Source organism: Otolemur garnettii, unplaced genomic scaffold (genome assembly GCF_000181295.1).
Source record: "Otolemur garnettii isolate 467f Iridium unplaced genomic scaffold, OtoGar3 scaffold00089, whole genome shotgun sequence".
NCBI lineage: Eukaryota > Metazoa > Chordata > Mammalia > Primates > Galagidae > Otolemur > Otolemur garnettii.
In genome coordinates, this window is record NW_003852484.1 from 1,351,441 (window position 1) to 1,376,890 (window position 25,450).

Sequence of the window (25,450 nt, forward strand, 5' to 3'; positions counted from 1 at the left end):
TTTAGCAGGCCTGGGCCAGGTTCAAACCCACTAGCCCTGGTATATGTGGCCAGTGCCTTAACCACTAAGCTATGGGTACCAAGCTAGTCCTACCATGTAAAAAAAATATATAGATAAATGTCTAACTCAAGAATATTATTTCATCTGGCTTGGTCTCAGTTTGGTAAACCATGCTATTGACTTTACAATAAGGGATAAAAGGAAAGATAACAATAAACAGAAATAAAAAGTAAAAGTTTTTAAGATTCTGGACAAGTTATTTTTGTTCTTCAGATAGGAAAAGTCCTAGATGTGGCAGAAGAAGTTCAGTTAACAAGAAGATTAATAAGCCTTGGAGGTAATCAAAAGGAAGTATAAGAAATGCCTTTCTTTATCGCCCTCAAAAAAAAAAATAGAAAAGAAAAAGAATGCCTTTCTTACATAGTTGAGTACCTCTTCAGCCTCAGTTTCCTGATCTACAAAAAGGGAAGAATAAGATTTCCTTTGCTCACTTCAAAGATTATGAGGATTAAATGATTTACTTATTATTACTTTAAATAAACTTACAACATTACTAATGAGCCTATAGCATTGTGCTGATTGTTACAGGAATGCAAATTTTTATTCTTCGGTGTCCCTGTCATTTATCAGCTTGCAGATCTGGTTGCAATTAGTTCAGTTTATTTCCTTTCCAAATTAGCACTTTGTTACAAAAACAGAAAACAAGTTTTCTAGACCAATTAAGCTGCGATACATGTTCTTCTAAGTATGAATGTACTGATTTCATGTCAGTATAACACCTGGAAGTATAAGATATTAGTCACCTCATACGTTCTGGCTATAGTTATGTGTAGACAGAACAACCATTTTCCAAGATTACTGAAGTTCTTCCATGGACAATGGATTCTTTAAAATATTATTTTATGGAGAGGCAATATAACAAAGTCATTAAGAGTTTCAAACTCCAGTTCTACCACGTATTAGCTATATAACCTCAAGTAAGTTACCTATCCTCTCTGTACCTTGGCATTCCTTATCAGTAAGAAGGGGACAGCAGCAGTGCTTACTCCCACGAAGCTGTAAAGATTACAAATAAATTGATGTACATGTATGTATACACAAATAAGTGAGATATATCTATCTCATTTCTAAATAGTGCCTGACTATAGGCAATGCTATGTAAATGCTAGCTAGCTATTTTTATATTTAAAGGATATTTTTTACTCAAGCCATCTCCAGTTCCCACCAAGTTGGAAAATCTGAAGCATTCCAGTTTTGGTTTTTGTTCATTTGTTTGTTTTTATTTTTAATTTTTCAGTATTTTTTTTAATTTTTTCAAATTAATATGAGGGTACAATTTTTAGGTTACAAAGGGGCTCTTCTACAAATGGAACTTTACCCTGGAAGTGAGAACAATGTGTGAAGCACTCCATTTTGGAGTTAGTGAAACATCAACATTGAATTTGCTCCTTTCAGATACTATTTTGATACTGGGCTTCTCCTTCCTGTTTTTTGCAACTTTGTCCTAGGATATGTGTATTTGAGGAGAGCCTAGAGACTAAAAATTCCAGGTAGTTCTTAAAAATATATATAATGAGAGAGATAAAAGTTTTGGACATGGAACAGATAATTAAGAGAAGAAAAATAAATTCCAAGTCTTAATAGAGGGTGGATGCAGGGAAGGCATTGAGACTAAAGATTAATTAGTGGAAAGGTAGAACTAATTGTTACAGGAACAAGAGAATCAGGAAAGAGTCTTGTAGGCATTTTCTCAGACCTATCCTTAAGCTATTTTGGTGACTTCATATCCTGAAGGTTTTTTTTGTTTGTTTTGGCTTTTTACTTAATAAAAACTTGAATACCTCTGGTGTAGGTCAAAGGAAAAATGTCAGCATCTTTCCTTTCTGAAGAAATCCACCATGACTCAAGATACTCCCTCCCCCTGGTGGTCATGCAGCTAAATTACAGGGATAGTCAAAGGCAAAGATGGCCAAACAAAAATGAGGCATGAGCTTTGAAATATAAAGCTTTCTTGAGAAAGACTAGGGATAGCTGAGGATATACAGTGACCTCTGAAGTCAATATTGCTAGGAATGTGTGTTTTCCCCAATTTATTCTTTGATTAATGACTTAAAACATGATTTATCAGATTCCAGTTCACATATTCTACCATATTATAAAGAAACTCTTGTGTAAGTTTGTGTTAGAACCTACCTAAGGAGAATCACCTAAAGGAGAGAAAAGTATGACACTAGATGCAGCTGAGTTCAGAGGTGAACAGCCTGATACAGAAAGAAGGGGTCATTCTACCTTTGAGAGGATAAATGTCCAGTGATAACTGTTATTGATTGAAGAGAATTTAACTCAGAGATAAGGGTAGGTGTGACAGTGCCAAAGACAAAGGATTACTGGCATCTTTCTCTATTTTTTCTTCTGTTAAAACAATAACAACAAAGGACCAGAGAGAGAAAAATTCATGAGTGGAATTGGAATTTATTGGGGCTAATTCTTGATTATGCCTTTTACTAGCTAGCTCTGTAAACTGGGAAAATCATCTTACTTCAATTACTTCATATCCAAGATAAAATGTGTGTGTATGTGGTTTCTTGAATTTGTCTCTAAGATCCTTCGAGCTCTAACATTTTATGATTTATGTTCAGACACTGATGTAAAGAAGAGAGCAGTAACAGAAATGCTTCTTTAACCTAAAAAATTGCAGCAGTGGCTTTAACACTAAAATATCCAAAGTCCAGAGAGTTCAGTACCAGTTGGAGGACAATTGTGATAACAAGTTCAGGTCCTACAAGTCAAACCTGAGCAGGAACCACTTGAAATCTCATGAGACCATGTGTACACATGACTGCCTGGTGGCAGCAAACTTAATTTGCAAAGTTCATAATTTTGAATAGGTACCTCTGAGGTTTAGTATTATAAAGTAGACAGAAATAAACATTGATATTGCTAAACCATGAGTAAGGGTCAATATTCCATTTCTTAGGCAGCAAGTTTCCTATTCTCTGAATGTCTTCTATGACTCCTCTGTGTGTGTCCATCTGAGTTAGCCCCGAAGAGTATGCATTGAAAATAGACCAAATTAGAGAGAGATTACTTCAATTACTACTTTACTAATTATCAGGCAGCCAATGAGATTCAGCCAGAATGATATTTCCTATCAAGCTACCACTAGCCAATGAGTGCCAGAACTAATTAGATAAAACCACGTAGTGAGGGGTGGGGTTGGCAGCACCAGCCTTATGAGTTTTTTCCTTACTGTTCCCCAGTTTGGTTTCTACCCCCTAGGAAATGTCTTTACCCTCTATTCATCTGATTCAAAGGCCTAACATATTATCACTTTACTTTCCCACTCCCTTCTCAGAAAAAATTCCCAGGTTTTAAGCAATTACCAAACTCTACTTGATCAAAATGCACCTGTAGTGTGACCATTCTTTTAGAATCCTTCTCTCTGCTTGGCAGTGACTACTGGTTCCATGCTAATATATACACTTACGTGAAATATGTGCACTTTTTCACTCAGAAAATACACGTGATTGTGGCCCAAAATACCTACATCTAACAGAATAGATCTAATTTGAGAATTTATAGGACTTTGGCAAATGGGTAGAGTTAAGAAAACTTTTCAAAGTCCTCTATAAGTTTTGCCCTAATAGACTCTATCCTGCTTGCATAGTCGGGGAAGCCTGAGGGAAAGGGCAACTGAAAAGAAAAAAAGAAAGAAAGGGGGACAGAAAGGAATAAACTAAGAAGTTTATAAAAAAATAATGAAGGTTATGGATGAGTGGGGAAAGAGATTTATTTTATCAGTCTCTCCCTGCTGATTGTTTCATTTGCACAACTCTGGCAGCCATTGTGATGGCACAACTGATTGACCCTTAGGGACACTGAAAGGAGACTATTTCTACAGGGTGAACTTCCCCCTCCCTTATTCTGAAGACATTATTCTTTGGCATTGACTACCAGCTTTTATTTCTGAAAGGAACAGCACAACAGTTTGGCAACTGCAATAGAGCATAAAACTGTTTTGTTCTTGAGGCCATCATCCCTTTTGAAGACCAATCCAATTTTGGTTCTATAGTGTATGGGTAGAGAAATATATTCATACATGTTTGTAGTGTTTGTGAGGGATGTGTGACTAATCCAGCAGAAAATGGTGTGGTATAATGGTTTCAGACGGTAAGAAACAAATGGAAGTGAGTCTTTAATTAAGCTGTCTAATAAAGAGCTATGGTGCATTACTTTGGCCCATTTCTTAGTTAATTAAATTGTCATATTCTTACTACAAAAATATCTAAATATGGGTATTTTGAAATTCCATTGACTATGGCATTTCTATGGAAATATAGCAAGGAAAGAGGACTCTGGACAATCCCTGGGGAGCAGATGACACTTTCTATAAATGCTTTGTCCCTCAACAGAGAGAATAAGGACTTGGGTCAATGCCTCTTTTTATACCCTTCCTAACTCTCCAGACCAGCAAACAGACCAGCTGCCCTCCTGAATCTGGAAGAAAAGAAGATATTTGAAAAGTCAGCATAATTTGTAGTAATAGTTAAAACTTTGAATACACAAGAAGGTCAGAAGCACATGTTTGTCATCTCTCTTTTTTGAGTAGCTCTTCTATGGGGGGATGAAAAGTTTTGTTTTTGAGAAACAAAGTTAGTATTTTTATTATAAACTGGAAATACCATTGAAGAAAATTATAAAACAAAAAATAGGCAAAAAATTAAATTACTCATAATATTCTTAAATTTTTGGTATATTTACTTCTAGTCTTCATTCTATGTCTGTTTCAAAATTGTGGTCATGTTGGAAACACAGTTTTTTATATATTATACCACAAGTCCTTCTTCATGTCATTAATGATCTTTGGCAATGTGATTTATAATGATTGTGTAATATTTTACTATACAGATACAGTATAATGTGCTTAATGAATCATCTAATGTGGACCATTTGTATGGTCTCTAATTATTTAAGATTATAAATAACGCTGTAATGAGATGGTTACATGATTTTGACCTTCCAGACTCATACCATAGTGAAGAATTCACAAAGCTAATCCAATAGAATTAGGTAGACTCTTCAATTTGCCGAAAAAAATGAGCCTGGAGGTTATCTTTTTATGTCTTCCTTCTGTTTCCTCTGTGATCCTAATTAGAGTAAATCTTTTGATGTAGGAAGTGGGCAAAAGTAAAATTATGAACTTCAGCCTGGGGAGCCATAGGAAGTCTAGGTTAAATCATTTATGAAGATGGATATTCAGTCCCCACCCAGAAATCTCCTATAAAGGGAGCTTTCATTCCATGTAAATTATAGCCTATAATGGCATCCTATTATACATTGGCCCCAAGGCAAAAACTTGTAGGAAGGAAGCAAGAAAAGGAGGAAGGAAAGAAAGAAGGAAGGAAGGAGCTAACCATAAATAGACAGGAAAAATCTATAATAATATATATGGGCAACACTCAAGGCTTTTTAGCAAGGCTGAGCAGACGATGTTTCTTCTATTCATGGTAAGAGGGAAGAACAACCACATCAACTCAGAATTCTCAAGCAGACTCTAGACCAGTACACTTGACTATTAATCCTGCCTAGAGGAAGGAGTCAAGAGTTAACGGAGGCAGGATCAAATAGGATCCACATTTAGCAAAGTTTGAGAGGTGACAAGTCTTGGGAGACAGTAAACAGAATATGAAAAAAATTAAACCACAGAAGTCCTCTCTAATGAGGCCATGCAAGGATGCTCACGTCTGCCCACCTCTGCCCACCTCATAATCTGTTCCGCCTGCTGGGTAGATTCTAAGGGAAAGTGCCCATCAACAATTAAGATTCCCCACCCAAGACCCCTTTATTTATATTGTCATCAGAGTTCAAGTCAAAGAACTAGAATAGATGAAAATGTAGTTGAATGAGATTTTCCATCTTCTTTTCTTCTTTTCCTTTTTTAGGAAAGACTACTACTTTCCACTGTCAAGTAAATCCATTCACTCAATATTTATTCAGCACTTCTATGTATGTGGGTCAATAGGAAGGTTTTCATTTCCAAGGCTTCATTTGTGCATATCAGACACAGTGGTGGGGATATACCATAGTATATCTATCTACATACACATCTATGGCCACAGGAGTATCACACATAAAAGTACTCCCAATTTAGTGAGGAAGAGAGAACATATCTCAATGTGACCCTGGCACTACAGCTGGAGGTATGTACATGGTGCTCTGGTCCTGTCTGGGTGGAAGTTGGAAACACCAAGGAAGAATTTAAAAAGGCAAAAAAAAAAAGGATATCCAAGTTGCATCTTCAAGTTCCTTATTATATCTATTTTAAACAGACACTGAGAAGAAACTTTCCTATTATAAAAAAGACAGATGTTAGTATTACACTTTCATTTTATAATAATTATCTTCCTTCATTAAGACAGGAAAAATCTATAACAATATTTATAGACAACATTCAGAGATTAATTATAGCAGCAGAGATTATGTTATTTTCCCAAAGGCATACAGAATGCCTGAAATCACACATACCTGGCATCCAAGATCTTGCTATACTTCATGTGTATGTATATATATGCACATATATGCAAACACAGACATATTCATATACCTGTATGTGCACACATACATACACACACATCCTATTGTCTACCTTGCCCAGCAAATCACTTAAAGGAGCCATGCACAGGCTGTGAAGGTGACTGAGAAAGAACATGCAGATACAAAGTTCTAGTGCATGGCCCCTGTGACCAGCTCCTCTGTGGCAACTACTCAAAATGTTGCTTTTCTTGTCCATCCTGGGAAAAACAAATCTATATGATCTGATAGTTACAGATCTCTTGTTGAGATCCTCACAACAACATAACTCTCCATACCTAGGCAAGAGGGGTCCCAATTTATTTCATATTTTTAGATCCAGGGGAAAGAGACTACACCACGTCCTAGCCTCCTGTTTGAATGAATTCCCTGATGAAATAGCCTTTACATACAAGTCTTTGTGGCAAAGGAGAAACGGGCTTTCAAGCCAGAAAGACCTGGGATCAATTTCTATACTTACCACATTCTAGCTACAAAATCCTGCATATTATTTTCTCTGAACTTTGGTTTTCCTATTTGTAAAACTGGATTAAAATTCTCATGGCTATTGATTAGCTAGACAGCTTCACACATAATAGGTACTAAGTACATTTCTGTTCCCTCTCTCTTTCTTCACCTCACTATTATTCCCTCTAGTACTATTTCACATAAATGTAAGCTGAGTCCCAGTGGATAACAAGGCTCAGGTTCAAACAGAACCAAGCTTAGCAAGCTTTAAGAGATATCCAGGAAAACATTAGTCAATAACTTCATCCCTGACTATTCCTGTCTTCCACACTCCAAATCCTGGCAATATTTTACATTTCTCAGCCAAGATCTACCCCCATAAAGCCCCAGCTTTGCAGTTTAAAAATGTAAGGAGGAAAAAGAACAGAGAAGAGCAGGAGATAAAAGATGGAAAAAGGATAGGATATGGGTAATAGGAAGATAGGTAAAAATCTTAGCTTTTACTAGTGAGAAACTTTGGAGAAGTTATTTTCTGAGGCTTAGTTTCCCCATTTGAAAATAGGTTTAATAAAGTCTATATCATAAGATTATTGGGAAGATTAGATGAAATGAAATATGTGTCTGGTAAATAATAAGTGCCCAATAAAGCCAAAACACCTAATATTTACTGAGTGCTTATAATGAGCCAAATCTTAGGCTAGATAAGCCACCTATACTACTTCAGGCTTAATTACTAATATTATTAAATTATTATTACCAACATCAAATAAAGAAGAATAGGAAAAAACAAAGAAAGGAATCTTAAATCCACATCAGAAATGTAAGGGATCTTAGGGTTACAAAGTCCAGAACAAAAATGTTATAGATGAAGAAACCCATGGCCAGGGACACAGTGACTTATCCAGGCTCATAGTGTTCTGGACTAGAGTCCCAGCTTTCCAGCTCCATGTACAGAAGGTGGGAGATGTAGCTAGAAGGAATTTATGGAAACCATGATCATGCTTTTGAGAGTGCAGTTCCCTGGAAACTGCCCCTGCCCCTCATGTCTCTGTGTAGCCAGAACCCCCACAGTCCTTCTAAGGCACACACCTCCTGTTCATTCATGCTCAATCCCATCACCTACAGGTTCACAAATGCAAGGGAATACACATGCCTTTGATTTCTGAGACCATCATTAAGAATTGAGTGAGCTGCAAGCAAGCAGACAACTAGGCAGGAAACCCTGGATTAAAGCTAATCCCCTTGCTTTATAGTCACTCATCAGAGAGGGGCTTTGGGTCCCACAGAGAGAGAAGCAGAGCCAGCTTCAGGGAGCTCCCCAGCCCTTCATCTGCCTGGGGAATCTCAGTTTTGAAAACATTATCGTTTCATGTTTTTCTCTGATAGGCACTGCAATGATTCCCATCCATCCCTGCAAAGTGTCAAAAAAGCTTGTGAAGTCGTAACAATCAGGCTTCTTAATGCATTCCCAATATCAAATTTCATCTTAATTGAGTAGGGTTAATTTTTTTTTTTTTACTGAGCAGCAAACTTTAATTAATACTCTATTAAAATAAATTCCTAGGGGAATGCAAGCACGTATACACCTAATGAATTCATCTGCCAAGGGTGTTATTATGGAACATGCTAAATTTGCCTCCTTAACGGCCACTTACTCAATTTCAGAGTACCCTGCAAGAATGAGAAATGAAAAACAATCACAGGGCTGCAGGCTTCCTCCTCAGCTTAGCATGATCCATCCTTCCAGCCCCTTCCTCTACCTGGGGAGTGACTCAGGCTGGGATGTGAGCCACCCTGGTTTCCTCTGTGGAGGACACCACTGGTCCCCAGTCCTTCACCACCCATTGTGCCATATGCAGCAAGGTGAGGACTGGTTTTAACATGGCCCTCTCACAGGTTTCATTGAGAAGATAAAGTCCCCTGTTTAAAAAATAAATAAAATGAAATGGGAGGTAAAACAAAAACATAAAGCACCCCTGCAAACTCTGTATGCTCCTTGCTAGCAGCAAAGATAACTGATTAAGTTCTGCAGGACTCTGATTTCTGATAAGGAACAGCAACAGAGAGAAATTGGTGTGGAGTGGGAAGAAAGTCTGTACTTCTTATATATTTCACATTACAGTTACCATCTCTGTATCAGGGATTCCCAAATTCCTCCAGCTGCAGATAGAATGCTCTAGCAGACTCCCAAAACCACCTGCCTCCCTTCCTCACTAGAGATAATACCCCCTACTTTTTTTTTTCTAAATTTCAGATTGATTTTGGGGGATGCCCATTTTGATAGAGACATAACTATCAGTAAACTGTTAATATTACCAAAGTTAGGAGACTAGTAACCTGCAGACCACCCAGGATGCTGGTCAGACCTTTGGGGCCATTTTACTTGGAAGCAGACCCAACCCTCCCAGCACTGAGCTCACCCTGCTTGCCCCCTTACCTCTTTGGTGTGTGTGTGAAAGGAGACAGACATGTCCAGGAGGAGCTTCCGCTGCTCCACCCTGCGCACGAAGTCTTGGGTGCGCACCTCCAGGTGCCGAGCTGCCTTGTAGATCTCCTCTGGGTCACATTCCCCAGTCTGAGCCAACTGCTCTGCTGCTTCTAGAAGCTTGTCCGCATTCGTGTAGGTATTCTGCCAGCAACAATAATGAGGCAAAGTCAACTTGCAGTTGCGCTTTCCCGCAGCCCACCCTGGGGCTCCTCCCGAGCTGGAATGGAGGGACGTGGGCACTGAGCCGACAGCTCCCTAATCTGGAGCTGGCACGCCGCCTTTGAGCTAGCTAGCAGCCTGCTCAGATGCTCCGCACGAGCGGGCAACAACTAGAGGCCTTTCTTCCCCTGGGACTTCTCAGAGGTGCAGTGTCTCTGGAAAGAAGTGAGGAGACCTGCGAGAAGCCCTGTACCCCATCTGCTTTCTAGCCCCAACACTCACGAAGACCGATCACTGCCTTCACGTCTCAGGCTGAATTGCCAGAATCAGAAATAGCACATCCACAAAGATGGTCTGTGCTTCTGTGTGAGAACACAAGGAAGCACAAACTGGGAGATTTGCTTTGCTCCCCCCCACCCAAGTTGCCCGTAACTACTGCTGTTTATCTTTTGGAACAGAGCTATCTCTTTGAGGGGAGTGGGTCAGCAGATTCAGAGCGCTGACTGAAGGAAGCGGCCGCCTCCGGAGGGCAGAGAGGCAGGCTGCTCCCTGAAGCCCTAGGAATGTGTGCAGGAACGTGGGGGAGGATTCTGGTGACTCTGTTTATCATGAGCTACTGTATGCACAGGCACACACATGCTTCTCCAAACCCCATCTGCACACATCATGGTATTCTCCAGAGCATTTTCAAAGGCAACCAACTTATAATTATTATTTATCAGGAAGGGAGTCACTGCCTTTACAATAGTTATTACATTATAAGCTATGGATACAACTTTTCCTCAGCAGGCTTCTCTTTAAAAACATTTCCTGATACGTCCTCATGCAGAGCTGGTGACTCAGGTGTACATATATTCATAATGTCTCTAGAGTCGGCATTATGCCGTAGAGAGTGGTAAACAGGCAAAGCCCTCAGCATCAAACACCTTGGGAACAGAGAATTAGAAATAGGTTTATGAACAATGGCCCATGGTGAAGTGGCCTCCACATCTCCATGAAGTGTTTTGGACACACCTGAAGACCTGGGTGTTATGGGCTGAATTTTGTACCCTAAAATTTACATGTTGATGTACACAATTATGATCTAATAAAAAATAAAAATAAAAAAAGAAACAGGATAGTTGCAGATACAATTAGTCACATTACAATCAAGTCATACTGCAGTAAGGTACCTATATACTGCATGAAGAGAAAGACATACACTCAGAGAGTGTACGTGAAGATGAAGGCAGAGATTGGCAGACGTGTGTACAAGCCAAGAAATGCCAAAGACTTTGCACAAACCACCAGAAGTTAAAAGAAAGGCATGGAGCAGGTTTCCCCGTCATTCCCTTCAGATAGAACCATCCTAACACTTTAGTCTCACCCTTCCAGCTTCCAGAACTGTGAGAAAATAAAATTGTTGTGTAAGTTCATGTGGTCTGTGGTGCTTTGTTAACAACAGCCAGAGGAAACTAACATACTAGGGTTGATATTTTCAGAGGCTATCAACCCAGCCTCTTGATTGTACTGGTATAGAACCTGGAGAAGATGGGATGGCAGTCAGCAAACACATGTCAGGGCTCTTAGGAATTCTGAGAGGCCCCACAGGATCCTTAATGAACGCTGTCTGAAAAGCAACTTCCCAAAGCAAATACTGTCCCAGTACTAGAGACATGGGACTTAGAGAAAAAACCATTTAGCTCCAACTGGGAAACTCATAGAAAAAGAGAGAAACCTCCTATAAAGAAAAGAGCTTTCCATCGAGTTAAAGAGGGGTATGTCAAGTGTGGAAAGCAAATAAAGGAAGTCATCCAGTCTCAGAAGGAGGAAATGCAGGCAGTGATGGGGAATGACAGGGAGAAGGAGACTTCTGGGGCTGTGGAACAGGTGAAGGACAGCTTCTGTGGGGTTGTCCACAATTTCTATTGTACATACTCACAGCTGATGAGAGAGAGGTTTTTTAGGAATCCCTCCAATGATCTACATTAAACCCTAGGGAACCTCGGGAATCCCTAAAGAAATTCAGATGTTATATCTTTATATTTTCTACACAATAAATAAAAATTTGTGGCAAAGCCAAAGTGAACCTACTTGCAAATCAGGTTTGAAACCAAAAAGAGATAAATAAAAAGCAAACTAAAGTGCCTACCATGTGTAAAGTGATCAACTTGTCCTGGTTTTCCCAAGACTTCCCTTGTTTTAGCACAGAACATCCTGTGTCCCAGAAATGCCCTTGCTCCTGGGAAAATCAGTATGGCTCTGATCACCCTAATACGTACTCAACACTGGGAGTATGTTAGGAGTACAGATACATAAAATAGGGCAAGCAACATAATAATAGATAATTAGAGGATAAAGTTTCTTGACACAATATAGATGCTGAAAAGAAAATAAGTAAAAACTGAGAATAAAGGCTAACAATTATTAAATATTTTTCATATGCCAAGAACCATTCTAAGGGCTTTTATGCATATTATCTATCTCCTTTAATCCTCATGATAACCCTATGAAGTTGATTCAGCCGGCAGATCAATTTTACAGATGAAGAAACTGAGGTACAAAGAATTTCTGGGCCAAGCATGATGGCTCATGCCAGTAATCCCAGCACTTTGGGAGGATGGCTTGAATTCGAAAGTTTGAGACCAGTTGAGCAACATAGTAAAATCCTATCTTTACAAAAATGTTAACGAATTAGCAGAGCATGATGACATGTGTCTGTAGACCTTGCTGCTCAGAAGGCTGAGGCAGGAGGATTGCTTGAGCCCAAGAGTTTAAGATTAAATAAGCTATGATCAGGCCACCACACTCCAGCCTCGGAACAGAATGAAACCCCATCACTAAAATAAATAAATAAATAGATAAAATAAGAGTTTTGAAAAAAATAATTTCTGGCCAAGGTCACATGACTGGGAAATGGTAGAATTATGATTAAAACCCTGTTATCTGGCTTCAGAGCCCAGGCTCTAAGCCATTATACTACCCTGTTTCTGCCAAGAATGTGGGCAGGGGCCTAAGAATGGGTAGGATTTAGCAGAGGAGGAGGAAGGATTCTCATAAACAGCACTCTCTTACTTTTTGTGCCTGGGATATTTTGTTTATCCCATACCACAGCCATTATCACATTCCACAGTAACAATGTATCTCCATGATATCTCCCTACTGGTCTGTGATCTCATTAAAGGCAGGTTCCATGTCTCAGACCTCTGTGCCCCCCCACCCCATGCCAAGCACTGTGGCTAGACACTCACTAATGTCTATCAAATAAACAAGACATAAAGACAGGAATGCACAGGCATGTTTGAAAAAGTTACTGAACCTAATTCAATTGGAAAGGAGCAGGAAATCAGGTTGTATAAGGTAGGGAAAGCTAGATGATAGAATTTATAGGGAGAAAGAGATGATGAAGACAGGATGAAAGGCAATGGGTCAATCTAAAAACTGAGTTTCCTGCTCTATTCATGCCCATTCTTCCTCCCCATTAATACCAGAAAGAGCTTCTAAAATTCAAGTCCAATCACATCCCTTTTCTACTTAATATTGTTCAGTGACCTCTCATTACCTTTGGGGTGAAATGCCTTGGCATGGCTTCATCTGACACTTGCTTTTTTCCTTCACTTTAAATTCACATTACTCCTGCTTCTTTGTATGCCTGGTAATTTAACTAACATAGATGTTAGTTTCATCTCTCTTAGTGCTCATCTCCATAATTATTTAGTGAATGAATTAATAAATTAAAGTATACATCAACCCCCATCAATCCTAATACTCAATCCTTGGCCCTCATCAACTATCTGGTATAAGATCCTACATGCTAGAATTCATGCTCATTGTTCAATACAATTTGGTTTATCCTACCTCCTGGCAGATGCTTGACATAGGAATATGCTTAGAGAATATCAAATAGAGTACTACCAAATCAATACACTGATTCTTGTCATTGCCTTTGAACTGGGGCAAGGATCACAACAGATTTCTGCCCACCATCTGACCAAATCAACAGCAGCTTCTGACCCATGGTCAGAGTCTGATCTTACTCTAAGTGCATTTTCTAGGCATTCTTTGGTTTCCCAGTCTCCTCAACTCTGCCTTGGACTTGACTTCCATTGACATTTCTCAACTGACCTGCCAAAAATGGGTAATGAGTGCTGGGACATAGATCTCTCAAGTTTGGGGCGTTCAGGTGGGACATATAATAGGCAAATCATTAATTTAGATATCTGGATACACAGAGATGGTTACAGTTCCTATTCTTCCCTTTCTCCAACACCTCCTACCCTACTCCAGCCCTATGTCAACCAGATAAAATGCCATAGATAATTCAGCTCCAACATCTAACGTCAATCCTTCTGCTGCAGCCTGGATCTATTACTTTTTTGTTTTCTTCCCAAGGATGAAATAGAACATTCTAGGATAATCTGTCTCTAAAAATATAGGCATTTTAGCAACACAGTTTTGGTTTCAGACTTCCTGGGCTGAACCAAAGGGACAGGGGCAGGCTTTTAAAGGGAAGAGGTGGAAGACACCATGAACAAAAACTCTCTCACCTTCCTTCCTTACCCTCTCTGGGACAGATCTGCTGAGGATCCACCAATGTATGAGAAAACTTCCTGAGCTGGAGGAAAAAAAGCACCTGAAAGGATTAAAGGAAGTAGTGTCCAGCACTTGAACAGTGCCAGGAATAGTACCTATTCTGGTCAGGTAGCCTGGAAAACCTTCTATTTCATAGAATATTGGGTAGAGTACTCACACAAAGTTCAGAACAGTAAACAGTCTTAGACTGAGCATTGCTCTGGTCTTGCCTAGTAAATTTTAAGAAAAAGACCTGAATGGATCAAAGTTTTTCCAAGTAACCTTATTGTATCCTCCCAGAAAAACTTAAGAATATTTATAGGAATACAGAAATATACAACACTGACAAGGTAACACTTATGATATCAGATATCTAATAAAAAATTACCAGGCATACAAAGAAGCAGGAAAATAACACCTCTGATAAGGGAAAAAACATTAATCAATCAAAAAAAAAACTAACCCAAAACTAACATAGATGTTGAAATAAAACAGACAAGGATATTAAATTGGTTATTATAACTGTATTTCCTATGCTCAAAGTGTTAAGAAACAGAAGATGTTTTAAAAAACCCTTGTAGCTCTAAAGATGAAAAACACATTAAGATCAGCACAGTGATTACAGAATCAGCCACATACACTGAAGCTGGCGGGTTCAAATTCAACCTGGTCCAGCTAAATAACAATGACAACTGCAACAAAAAACAGCCAGGCATTGTGGCAGGTGCCTGCAGTCCCAGCTACTTAGGGAGGCTGAGGCAAGAGAATCGCTTAAGCCCAAGAGTTGGAGGTTGCTGTGAGGTTGCTGTGAGCTGTGACACCACAGCACTCTATCAAAGGCAACATAGTGAGACTTTGTCTCAAAAAAAAAAATCATATTAATGGCAGGTTAAACACTGCAGAAGATAAGATTATTGAACTTTAAAACACAGCAATGGAAACTACTCAAACTGAAGTGCTGAGAATAAAAAGAATTTTTAAAAAATGAGGCATCAGTGAGCTGTGGAACAACTTCAAGCAGCATAACATGCAAGTAATTGAAATCTTTAGATGAGGAGGAAAATATTTTGAAGGAATAATCACCAAAAAGTTTTCAAATGTAACAAAAACTACCAAAACTACATCAAGGCACATATAAGCCAAATCAAACCAAATGGAGAAAAAAAGAGAAAGAAAATAAACTCTTAAAAAGCACCCAGTGGAGAGAAAGGGGAGGGAGACAAGATAAATACAAAGGAATAAAGATAAGGATGACAGCAGACTTCTCATCAGAAACAATACAAGCAAAAAGCAGAGCAACATCTTTAAAGTACTAAAAGGGGGGAAAAAACCCATTCAAACTAGAATTTTATGTCCAGCACAAATATTTTCAAAAACAAAAATGACATAAAGGTTTTTTCAGATAATACAAAGCTGAAAGAATTCTTCATGAGTAGACTTGCATGACAAGAAATGTTAAAGGAAGTCCTTCAGGAAAAAAGAAAATGGTATCAGATGGAAGTACAGATCCATATATGTATCCTGGGTAAATACATAAGGTTTTTTCTTTATTATTTAAATCTCTTTAAAAGATAATTGATTGTTTAAATAAAAATAACAACAGTATAGCATGTGGCTTATAGCATATGTAAAAGCAAAATATGTGCTAACAATAGCATAAAGTTCAGGGAGGGAGGAATGGAAGAATACTATATTGTTAAGGTCCTATACTATATGTAAAGTGGTATAGTATTCACTTTATATTGTAGGTATATTGAAGGTAAACTGTGAGAAGTTAAAATACTATGAACCCTAAAGCAACCATGAAAATAATAAAGAGTGATAGCTAATCGGCCATCAAGAGATAAAATGGAACCATAAAAACATTAAATTAATCTAGGAAAGGCAGAAAACAACAAGGGGGAAGCAACAAAGAATAGTTGAAACAAATAGAGAAAAAAAACTCCAAGATAATAGATTTAAACTTAAAGATGTCAATAATCACATTAAATGTAAATTGTCTAAATACCACATTCAAAAGGCAGAGATTGACAGATTACATAGAAAAGCCAGTCTCATATGTGCACTTAAGTCTTAATGGATTCACTGGGTAAAGGACATACTAATAACTTTGAGTCAAATGGTACAAAAGCAACTGATGTAACCAAAATGTTTGCACCCCTGTAATATCCTGAAATAAAAAAAAATTAAAAAGCATGAAATAGAGAAGAAAATAAAGAAATAAAGTCCAACCATATGTTGTCTATAAAGAATGCTCTTTAAATATAAAGAAACAAATAATTTAAAAGTAAAAGGACAGAGAAAGATACAGCATAGTAACACTAAGAGAAAGCTGGTAGCTATATTAATGCTATATTAATATCAGACATAGTATATTTCAGAATGAATAATGTTACTGGGGAACAAAAGGGCATTTTATAATAAACAAGAAGTTAATATATCAAGAAGATATAATAATTCGGAACATTTATGCGCCCAATAACAAAGGTTCAAAACAAGTGAAGCAAAAACTGACAAACCCGGGAGGAGAAATAGAGACGTCCACAATTACAGTCAGAGATATCCATGTCCCCTCTCAATATTTAATAGAATAAGTAGATAGGAAATTAGTAAGGAAATAGATTTGAATGCTCTCAAGCAACTTGAACTAGTTGAATCACATTCTTTTCAAGTGCTCACAGAAAGTTTTAAAAGATCTTCTACGATAAACCATATTCTGGGCCATAAAACAAGCCTTAACAGATGTAAAGGGATATAAACCATACAAAATATTTCCTCTAACTATAATTAAATTGGGGATCAAGAATAGAAATATTTCTGTAGAATTCCCAAATTATAGGAAACTAAATAACATATTTCTAAATAACCCATAGGTCAATGAAGACAATATCACCCAGGTATTTATAGTGTTTAGGCATTGTGTTAGAAGCTTTATCTACATTGTCTCTAAGCCTTGGGATCAATCATAAGACAGGTATTATTGATTTCATTTGACAAATGAGAACACTGTAGCTCAGGTAATGTAACTTGTTTTAAGAGTGTCACATATCAAGAAAATAGTAAACCAAGTCTCTCTAATAATAACTACCAGTACTTTCCATGCTTCTCCAAAACTCAATGTAAAATCTTCATCTCTTCTGCTTCTTTATTATTTTGCATTACACTCACTCTTATGTGTTTTTAAATTGACATTTTCTTTTATTTTTTGAGACAGAGTTTAATCCTTTATTTGCAATTGCCATTTTTTTTTTTTGCAATATACTTCTAAAGTGTACACATTGCCTTCCAGAGAGAATTCTATTCTCCTAGAAGGAAAGAGTAAGCTACTCATCAATGCACATAGTGAGCAAGTACTCTCCTTTTAATACTCACTCAGCCCCCAAAATCTGCAGCTCAGCAGCTTGTCAGCAATAAGGCTCTGAAATAAATGTTTTCCTTATCTTCTAACACAGGCAGTCCCCTTTAAGAATGAATAGGGATCCATTGTAATCCTTTGTAAGCCACATTTCTAAGTTTAGCACTGGAAATATATTTGCCATATAATTGGGGGTTAGGTTCCCAGAATAAAATAAAGGAAATTGAGCTGAGCACATACTATTTCTGTAGAATTCCCAAATTATTGGAAACTAAATAACATATTTCTAAATAAACCATAGGTCAATGAAGATAATATCACCCAGGTGTTCATAGTGTGTTTAAGATACCATACTCTACTGATAGAGCACATTATCCACAATCACTGAAAGCCATATAGAAAAATGCTTTTCAGTTTTCATCTCGGAACACCAAGAACACATTTCTCCTTCATCAGTTGGTTATTGCAGGGTTGGAAGGGGATGGACTGTGGCAATGGCCAAGCAGTCTTGGGTGTGCACCAGTAGGAAGGAACAAAGGAAACTACTTCTGGGTACCAGTAATGGATTGATCACCACATGACATCTGCAGAAAGGGCGACATCTATTGAAAGGGTAATATCTTAGTGCCCTGAATAACAAAACAAGAAAATTGCCTCCATTAGAACAACTCATGTGTCCAAATAAGGAATATCTAATGAACAGTTCTAACCAGATGCTCCTTATGTTGAAGACTATCTATATAAATCTTCAGGTAATAATTGGGACTGATACTAAAATAACTATTGCAGATGCTAAGACCTCTCCACACAAATAGTTTGGGTACTTAAATTTAGTTTAAGATAGTTTGAGATTATCTTTGGGAACTTAAACACCAACTTTATCATATGTACATATGCAATCATCACCCTGTCCATTCCTATAGAGATCGCTACTTGCTGGAGAATATATTTTTTTCTTTATATCTAAAATGTTTTAGCACCTTTTCCTAGATACGGCATATTTTCAGAACTCCACAGTTGTAAAGTGTTATCTTCCTACAGTCTAACTTTGTATATTTAAGAATATACTGAGGCCTCAAAAGTCTGAGGAAAGAAGTGCAGATGTTCTTTGCTGGGGTGGTATCTCTTTCACCGATTCATTTTCTTTCTTTCCAGTCCTCAGTAGCCCTGTTAATTTACATATTATGTTTTAAAGGAATTTCAATATATTTCCTCTCGGCTGGGGATTGGAAGTTGGATATCTAGCACTCTCTGGCAAGAAAGCAAAAGAAATAATGAGAATTAACTATTAGCATGTTATATGTTTAATATAATACTAACAATGAGATACCCTGTTTCTAGACCAAAAGGCAGAATCAATCTTAGAGGCTGTCAATGCAGGTTACAAGGTATTGTACAGGATTTTACAGAAAACACCAGATTTCTAGCCTGTAAGGAAAACCAACCCAGATATCAGAAATCATGGCCACCCTCATGGTTCCTGAAACAAACTAGGAAAGCACTTTTCTCCTGACCTCTCGTCACCTACACTCCAGAGCATGGAGAACAGTGGAAGGCAGTGTAAAAGCTGTCAGTTAGGCCTGGGAGAGCCTGGACTGGCACTGAGACCAAAACACAAGGAAGATGGTGCAGACAGGAAGGGGACTAGAGTCAGAGCTGCTGCTTGGGACAAACCAGCGGAAGCAGTGGAGAGTAAAGATGGCTGAGCAATTAGGAAATCAAAACTAGGAGAGCAGCACACAGAGACACAAAGTTCTAAAGACTGTATAGAGAAGCTTCCCACTGAGTAGGCCCCAGATGTGGGCAGCTGGTGGTCATATTGCTGCTGGGAAGTAACACATCACTCCTGGAGTCTGATAACACAATTTCCACTCCTTTGTCCACCCTTCCCCCACCCTGCTTTCCCTTCTCTATTCAAATCGGCAAAATAATGGAGGGGAACATACAGCCACAACAGCAGAATGTGAGCAAAAATATTTTAAAAGTGAAGAAGATAGATCTGAGTATTCAGACAAAGATACATAGACTGCTCAGTGGCCCCAGCCCTGTGGAAATTCATTCTCGCATGGAATTCTTAAAGCCAAAGAAACAAGCAGTTGGTGAGATAGCATCCCCACAGAACAGAATGAGGCCACCTGCTGCAGAATTTGGCAATTCAAGAGATATGGGGGGAAATGTACCCAAAGCAATGTTCTCTCTTAAAAGATGTAACTGCAGTGTTGCTGTTTTTCCTGTTTTCTGTATTCTATGTTTGGCTGTCAGTGGGAGGCAGTGGGTGTGAGAGGGAGAAGACAGGGCTTTGGAAAGACAAGATAGTTGGCTTGAAAATACTGCTAAAAACTGTGGGGCATGTGGATTTATGTTTCTCTCTGTTTCTTTCCTAAAGGGGGCAGAGAGGAAAAGGCTATGTCTGACCCGGGGAGATGTGGGTTAGATGATGTGGTGCCCAAATCAGAGGGTTTGGCCCACACCTCTCCTTCCACAGTTAGCATAGTGCTCCTTTATGACCCTATTTTGGACATAAATCACTCTGTGGGCCCAGGGTTGCTCATATCTATGTAGATCTGTAGGGAGCCCACAGCCTCTGACCTAGAAGCAGATGTCCCTGGCCTTCTTAATGGTGAGGCTCTTGCTCATTTTCCACCTTCCCAGACTCTGGGACACTTTACATCTATCTTGGCCCATTCATGCTAGTATAATAAAAATACTCAAGTTTATAATAAAATTTATTCCTCACAGGTCTAGAAGCTGAGAAGTTCACGATCAAGGTGCCAGCAGGTTTGATGTCTGGTGAGGGTCCCATTTCCTGGCTCATATAGATGGCATCTTCTTGCAGTATCCCGTATGATGGAAGGGGCTAATGAGTTTCCTGGGGCCTATTTTTTAATAAGGGCACTGATGTCATTTATGAGGGCTGTACTCTCATGACCTAATAACCTCCTAAAGGTCCAGCGTCTTAATACCATCACACTGGGGCTTAGGGTTCAGCATATAAATTTGGGGGAGACACAAACATCCAAACCATACCATTACTTGCCCATGTGTTTACCTTAGCTACCTCACTGGATTTGATACAGACTATGTGGAACAGTGTCTCTCAGCGGCAACACTATTAACATTTTGGGCCAGATAATTTTTTGCTTATGGGGCATTCATGGGTTAAATTTTGTCCCCCCCACCAAAAAAACCCCACACACACATCGAAGCTCTAACCTCCAGTACCTCAGACTGTGCCCATATTTGAAAATAAAGTTATAGATATAATAAGATGAGAACACACTAGAATAGGGTAGGCTCAAGATGCAGTATGTTCACATATAAAGATGGCCACATGAAAATACACAGACATACTAAAACCGAGCATGGCGTGATGCATAAAAAGCCAGAGAACACCACAGCTGTCAGTAAGTCATCAGAAACTAAGAGAGAGGCCTGGAACAGATGTCCCCTCACAGCCTCCAGAAAGAACCAATCCTGTTGATGCTTCCATCTCAGAGCTGTGAGACAGTACATTTCTGTTGTTTTAATCCATTCAGCCTGGGGTACTTTGTTACCGCAACCCTGGGGAACAAGCATCGGTGCTGCCCTGTGCGCAGTAGGATGCTTAGCAGCCCCCTGGCCTGTAACCACAGGATGCCAATTGCAACCTCTTCCCCAGATGTGATAACCAAAAACATCCCCAGATGCTGCCAAATGTCTCAGTGCAACAAAAATTGTCTTCTAGTTGAGAACCACTGTCTGAGACCATAAGGCCATGAGGAGCCCCATAGAAGGAGAACTTACAAGCCCCAGCTCCCAGTGTTTTCTGATAACCGTCCAGATGTAGGAGCCTCAAGGAGTCAACTAATCCTGTGATTTCCACAGGATATGGGAAGGTTAGGTGTAGGAGAGGTAGAGAAAGGAGCTAGGGGAGAAACACAATACCCAAGTGTACTCTCGGTTACTTGAATCAGGATAGCCGGGTGAGTACTTGGCAGCTGTATATTTTAAAGCTCCCCAGGTGACTCTAATTGTACCTACTACCTTTGAAGCTACTTAAGTTTTGGGCAGGGCTCAAACACTAGACATTCAACACTAGAGAGATCTAGCCTTTTGCTTTAAAGTGGCTCAGGAGAACTAAGGACTGGGGTATATTTAATGCCTTGTTTAGCAGTTTAAATACAGTAATTATGGTTTATAAAAGTAAAAGCTAGAAATGATCAAAATGTTCAACACTAAGGGAATAGTTCACTACACTGTGAACTGTGTGTCATTTGCAACAACTTGAATGGACCTGGAGGATACTATGTTAAGTAAAATAAGTCAGGTACAAAAAGACAAATACCACACAATCTCATTCAAATGCAGAACCAAAGAGAAGGTGAGCTCATACAAGTGGAGAGTAGATTGGTGGTTACCAGAGACTGAGGTGGTGGGCTAGGAGGTTTAGGGAGATGTTAATCAAAGGATACGGCTCGGCGCCTGTGGCTCAAGCGGCTAAGTCACCAGCCACATACACCTAAGGTGGCGGGTTCGAATCCCCAGCCCGGGCCCGCCAAACAACAATGATGGCTCAACCAAAAAAAAAAAAAAATGGCCGGGTGTTGTGGCGGGCGCCTGTAGTCCCAGCTACTTGGGAGGCTGAGGCAGGAGACTCGCTTGAGCCCAGGAGTTGGAGGTTGCTGTGAGCGTGATGCCATGGCACTCTACCCAGGGGGATAGCTTGAGGCTCCATCTCAAAAAAAAAAAAAAATCAAAGGATACAAAATTTCAGTTAGATAGGAAGAATAAGTGTAAGAAATCTATTGTACAGCATGGTGAGTATAGTTAACAATATACTGTATTCGTCAAAAACACTAAGGGAGTGGATATATCACATTCTCACTACAAAAATGATAACTATATGAGATAATACATGCATTTTTTAGTCATCTTTAGTCATTCACAGCATATATTTCAAAACAATACCTTATACACAAATAAATATCAATACATACAAGTTTATCTCTCAATTTAAAAACGTAAAACAAATGAAAAATAAATAAGTAAAAGAAATATGTGTGAGATGCCTTAAAAAGGTGAGACTGGGGTATGGGGGGACGGTACCTGTGGCTCAAAGAAGTAGGGCGCTAGCCCCATATGCCAGAGGTGGTGGGTTCAAACCCAGCCCTGGCCAAAAACTCCAAAAAAAAAAAAAAAAAAAAAAAGGGTGAGACTGGGGAGTGGAAGAGAAGGAATAATTAGCACTTTAATTTACATATATTTGCATTGTTTTACTTGTTATTGCAGTAAACAAGAATTTCTCCAAACTTTGAAAAATACTAAATAAAAGAAATTTTAAAAGGAAAATATAAGGGTTCAATATATTTTTGTCAGTTGATGGGTTAAAATGTGAGTGCATTTAGAAATACCAATAAATTTCATTGCAAATGAATTTATCTTAGAAACAGGTACATTTCTTAGTTTTAGAAATTCTGAAGACACTAATGCTTGATCAATCATAGTTTAAAATATATAATCACCCTGTATTTCCAATCATAAATTTTACCTTTCTCAGTTTGGACATTATGACATTGCTTATCATAGCTTTGAAGAAACATGATTTTGGTATGACATATATATGGAAAAAACATCTAATTATAAATAATCACCTATGAAATCCTAGAAATTATTCCCCCAGGGTCCAGTGATAACATCACTTACTTATAACCCTGAGTTGTTTTCCTCAGCAGTAAGAAATAAGAGACATGTCAAATTTGAAAATAATTAAAAGTGAGACAGGCTCTTGGACTTCAGACAAAGTGGGGCTATAAGTTTTGGTTGAGAGGTTTCCCTATCACCATCATATAAATATCAAAAGCCTCAATGCCCATGGCATAGAATTGACAGCAGCACAGAGTGACAGGCAAGGGTCCATCCATGTTTCCGTGCATGAAACTGACAAGCAGATGTGGATTGAAATGCTTAAGGCCCTTTAAACAAAAATTAGCAAAAAAAAAAAAAAAAAAAGATGGAGTGATGCAAAGTGAAAGGTATGATAAGAGAGATCCAGATGGAGAATAATCATTTTCCCTCTTCCAGTCTCACTGTTCACTCAGAGACTGGGTTCTCATCATGGCTTCAGAAGTCTAGTTCACTTATATCTCACTGTCCATCCCCAGGTATACTGTTAAAATCATCACCATCATCCAAGAGAAGTAGCTGTCAAGCACAGGGCTGCCCTGGGACCTGAGGGGAGTGACTCAACCTGCTTTTGGGGCTGTAATTCCTGATCAGGCCCCCTAGATTGTGGGCCAGCTCTAAAACCATATTGCAGTGTGGGGAGAGAAGGGAAAAGAGAAAGCTTAGCCTCTCCAGCAGCCCTAGGGATATCTATGCTCATGACTAGGATTAGGGAACATTACTGAGGCATCAAAAAAAGGAGGATCTCCTGAGTCCAGGAGTCTGAAGCCAGCATTGGGAACATAGAAAGACCCTATCTCTAAAAACATGTTTTTAAAAAGGGTGAATTATGTCCAGAATACTCTGTATACTACATGAAAAGTCATGGAATTTCAGAGCTTACCATCAATAAAAATGAAATTTGAGAAGTTTCAGCATGAGGTACTAAGGATTAAGTCTTGTTTCTCTATAAAATTAACTTATGTTAATTCCCATCTTTCCAAGGACAGGAAAGAAATGAAGTATGATAAAGTGATATAATGCTGAGGTCACACCAAGTAAAGGAGTAGCGAGGGCACGATGGATAAGCCTGGTCACGTTTTCAGAAAGAGGTAACTTTTTTAGCCAACCTTGAAGTCTAAAATGTAAAGCCAAAGAGAATAATCTTCTAGGCAAGGGAATGGCATGGACAAAGGTACAGATTTGGAAATGGGGAAGGTATGGGAGCCTTGGTAAGGAATTAAGAGAGACATAGTGCCTGGAGTTTCTCCTTCAAGCCAGGGTGGTGATGGGAAAGCTCGCTATGGGAGCACAGCAGAAGTGGCTAATGGGCTCTCCATAGAGAAGTCAGACTCCAGCTCTAGTCTTCATCATGGGACAAGCCCCAGACAGTTGCTGTCTGGTGTGGAAGACAAGGGGAAGGGAGGGAGGGAGGCATAGGAGAGAAAGGACACCTACTTCCTATGTTAAGAATGGGGCTCACTGCACACCCTTCCCAAACAGGGCTGGGTCAAGTGATTTGCTCTAGGGCAGAAGAGACAACACACGTCCACTAAGGACTATTCACCACACAGTTGCTCAAGTCCCTGGCCTCTCTGGGACCCTAGGGATCTCACTTTGAAAGTGGGAACAACATGTTCTTCTCATTTCCTTTCCATAGGAGATTAAGTGAAGAGACTCAACCATTGAAACATTCTCTCAGAGTACAGAAGCTATAAGAGATCATAGCATCCCCATACAAGGCTCTTCAAGAAAAGAGCAGAATCCAAATAGGACCACGAGACAGGAAGGGTCATAAGGTTGAGGCTCACATCACATCACTCACCTCATTATCTGGAGCTCTTTAAAGTTCCTACCTAGCTTTCACAGCCAACAGCTGTCTCCCATGACCAGAGACGGCATCCACAATCCCTAGTCATTACATAATCCCTAGGCAAAAACCATGCATAATTCCATACAAACCCACCTTCAATATTAGAAAAAGAAAATTAAGCAACAGGGTTCTGTGGATGGTGACACAAGGAATAAGTATAAGATGGCTGGAAGGTAGGATCTGGCAGGGCATGAATAATTTTACAGAACCCCAAAAAGATGTAAGAGGCACTGAAGACACCCATGCCAAGTTGGGTGTCTACACCATCTGGCTCAGGCAGCACAGCTTGCTGTTGAGAGGTCACCGGGTAGAATGCCTATTCCCTCTCATTAGAAGGGCAGATAAA

The 25,450-nt window shown here is 39.1% G+C and overlaps 1 protein-coding gene across 1 annotated transcript in view; it reads right to left on the minus strand.

Moving 5' to 3' along the window:
* Positions 1–25,450, minus strand: part of LOC100954950 (kalirin RhoGEF kinase) — a 512,376-nt gene that overhangs the window by 128,970 nt on the left and 357,956 nt on the right. Inside the window, exon 11 of the mRNA XM_023516322.1 lies at positions 9,476–9,667. Within this exon, the coding sequence (XP_023372090.1) occupies positions 9,476–9,667 (192 nt within the window). The remainder of the gene's footprint in view (positions 1–9,475; positions 9,668–25,450) is intronic.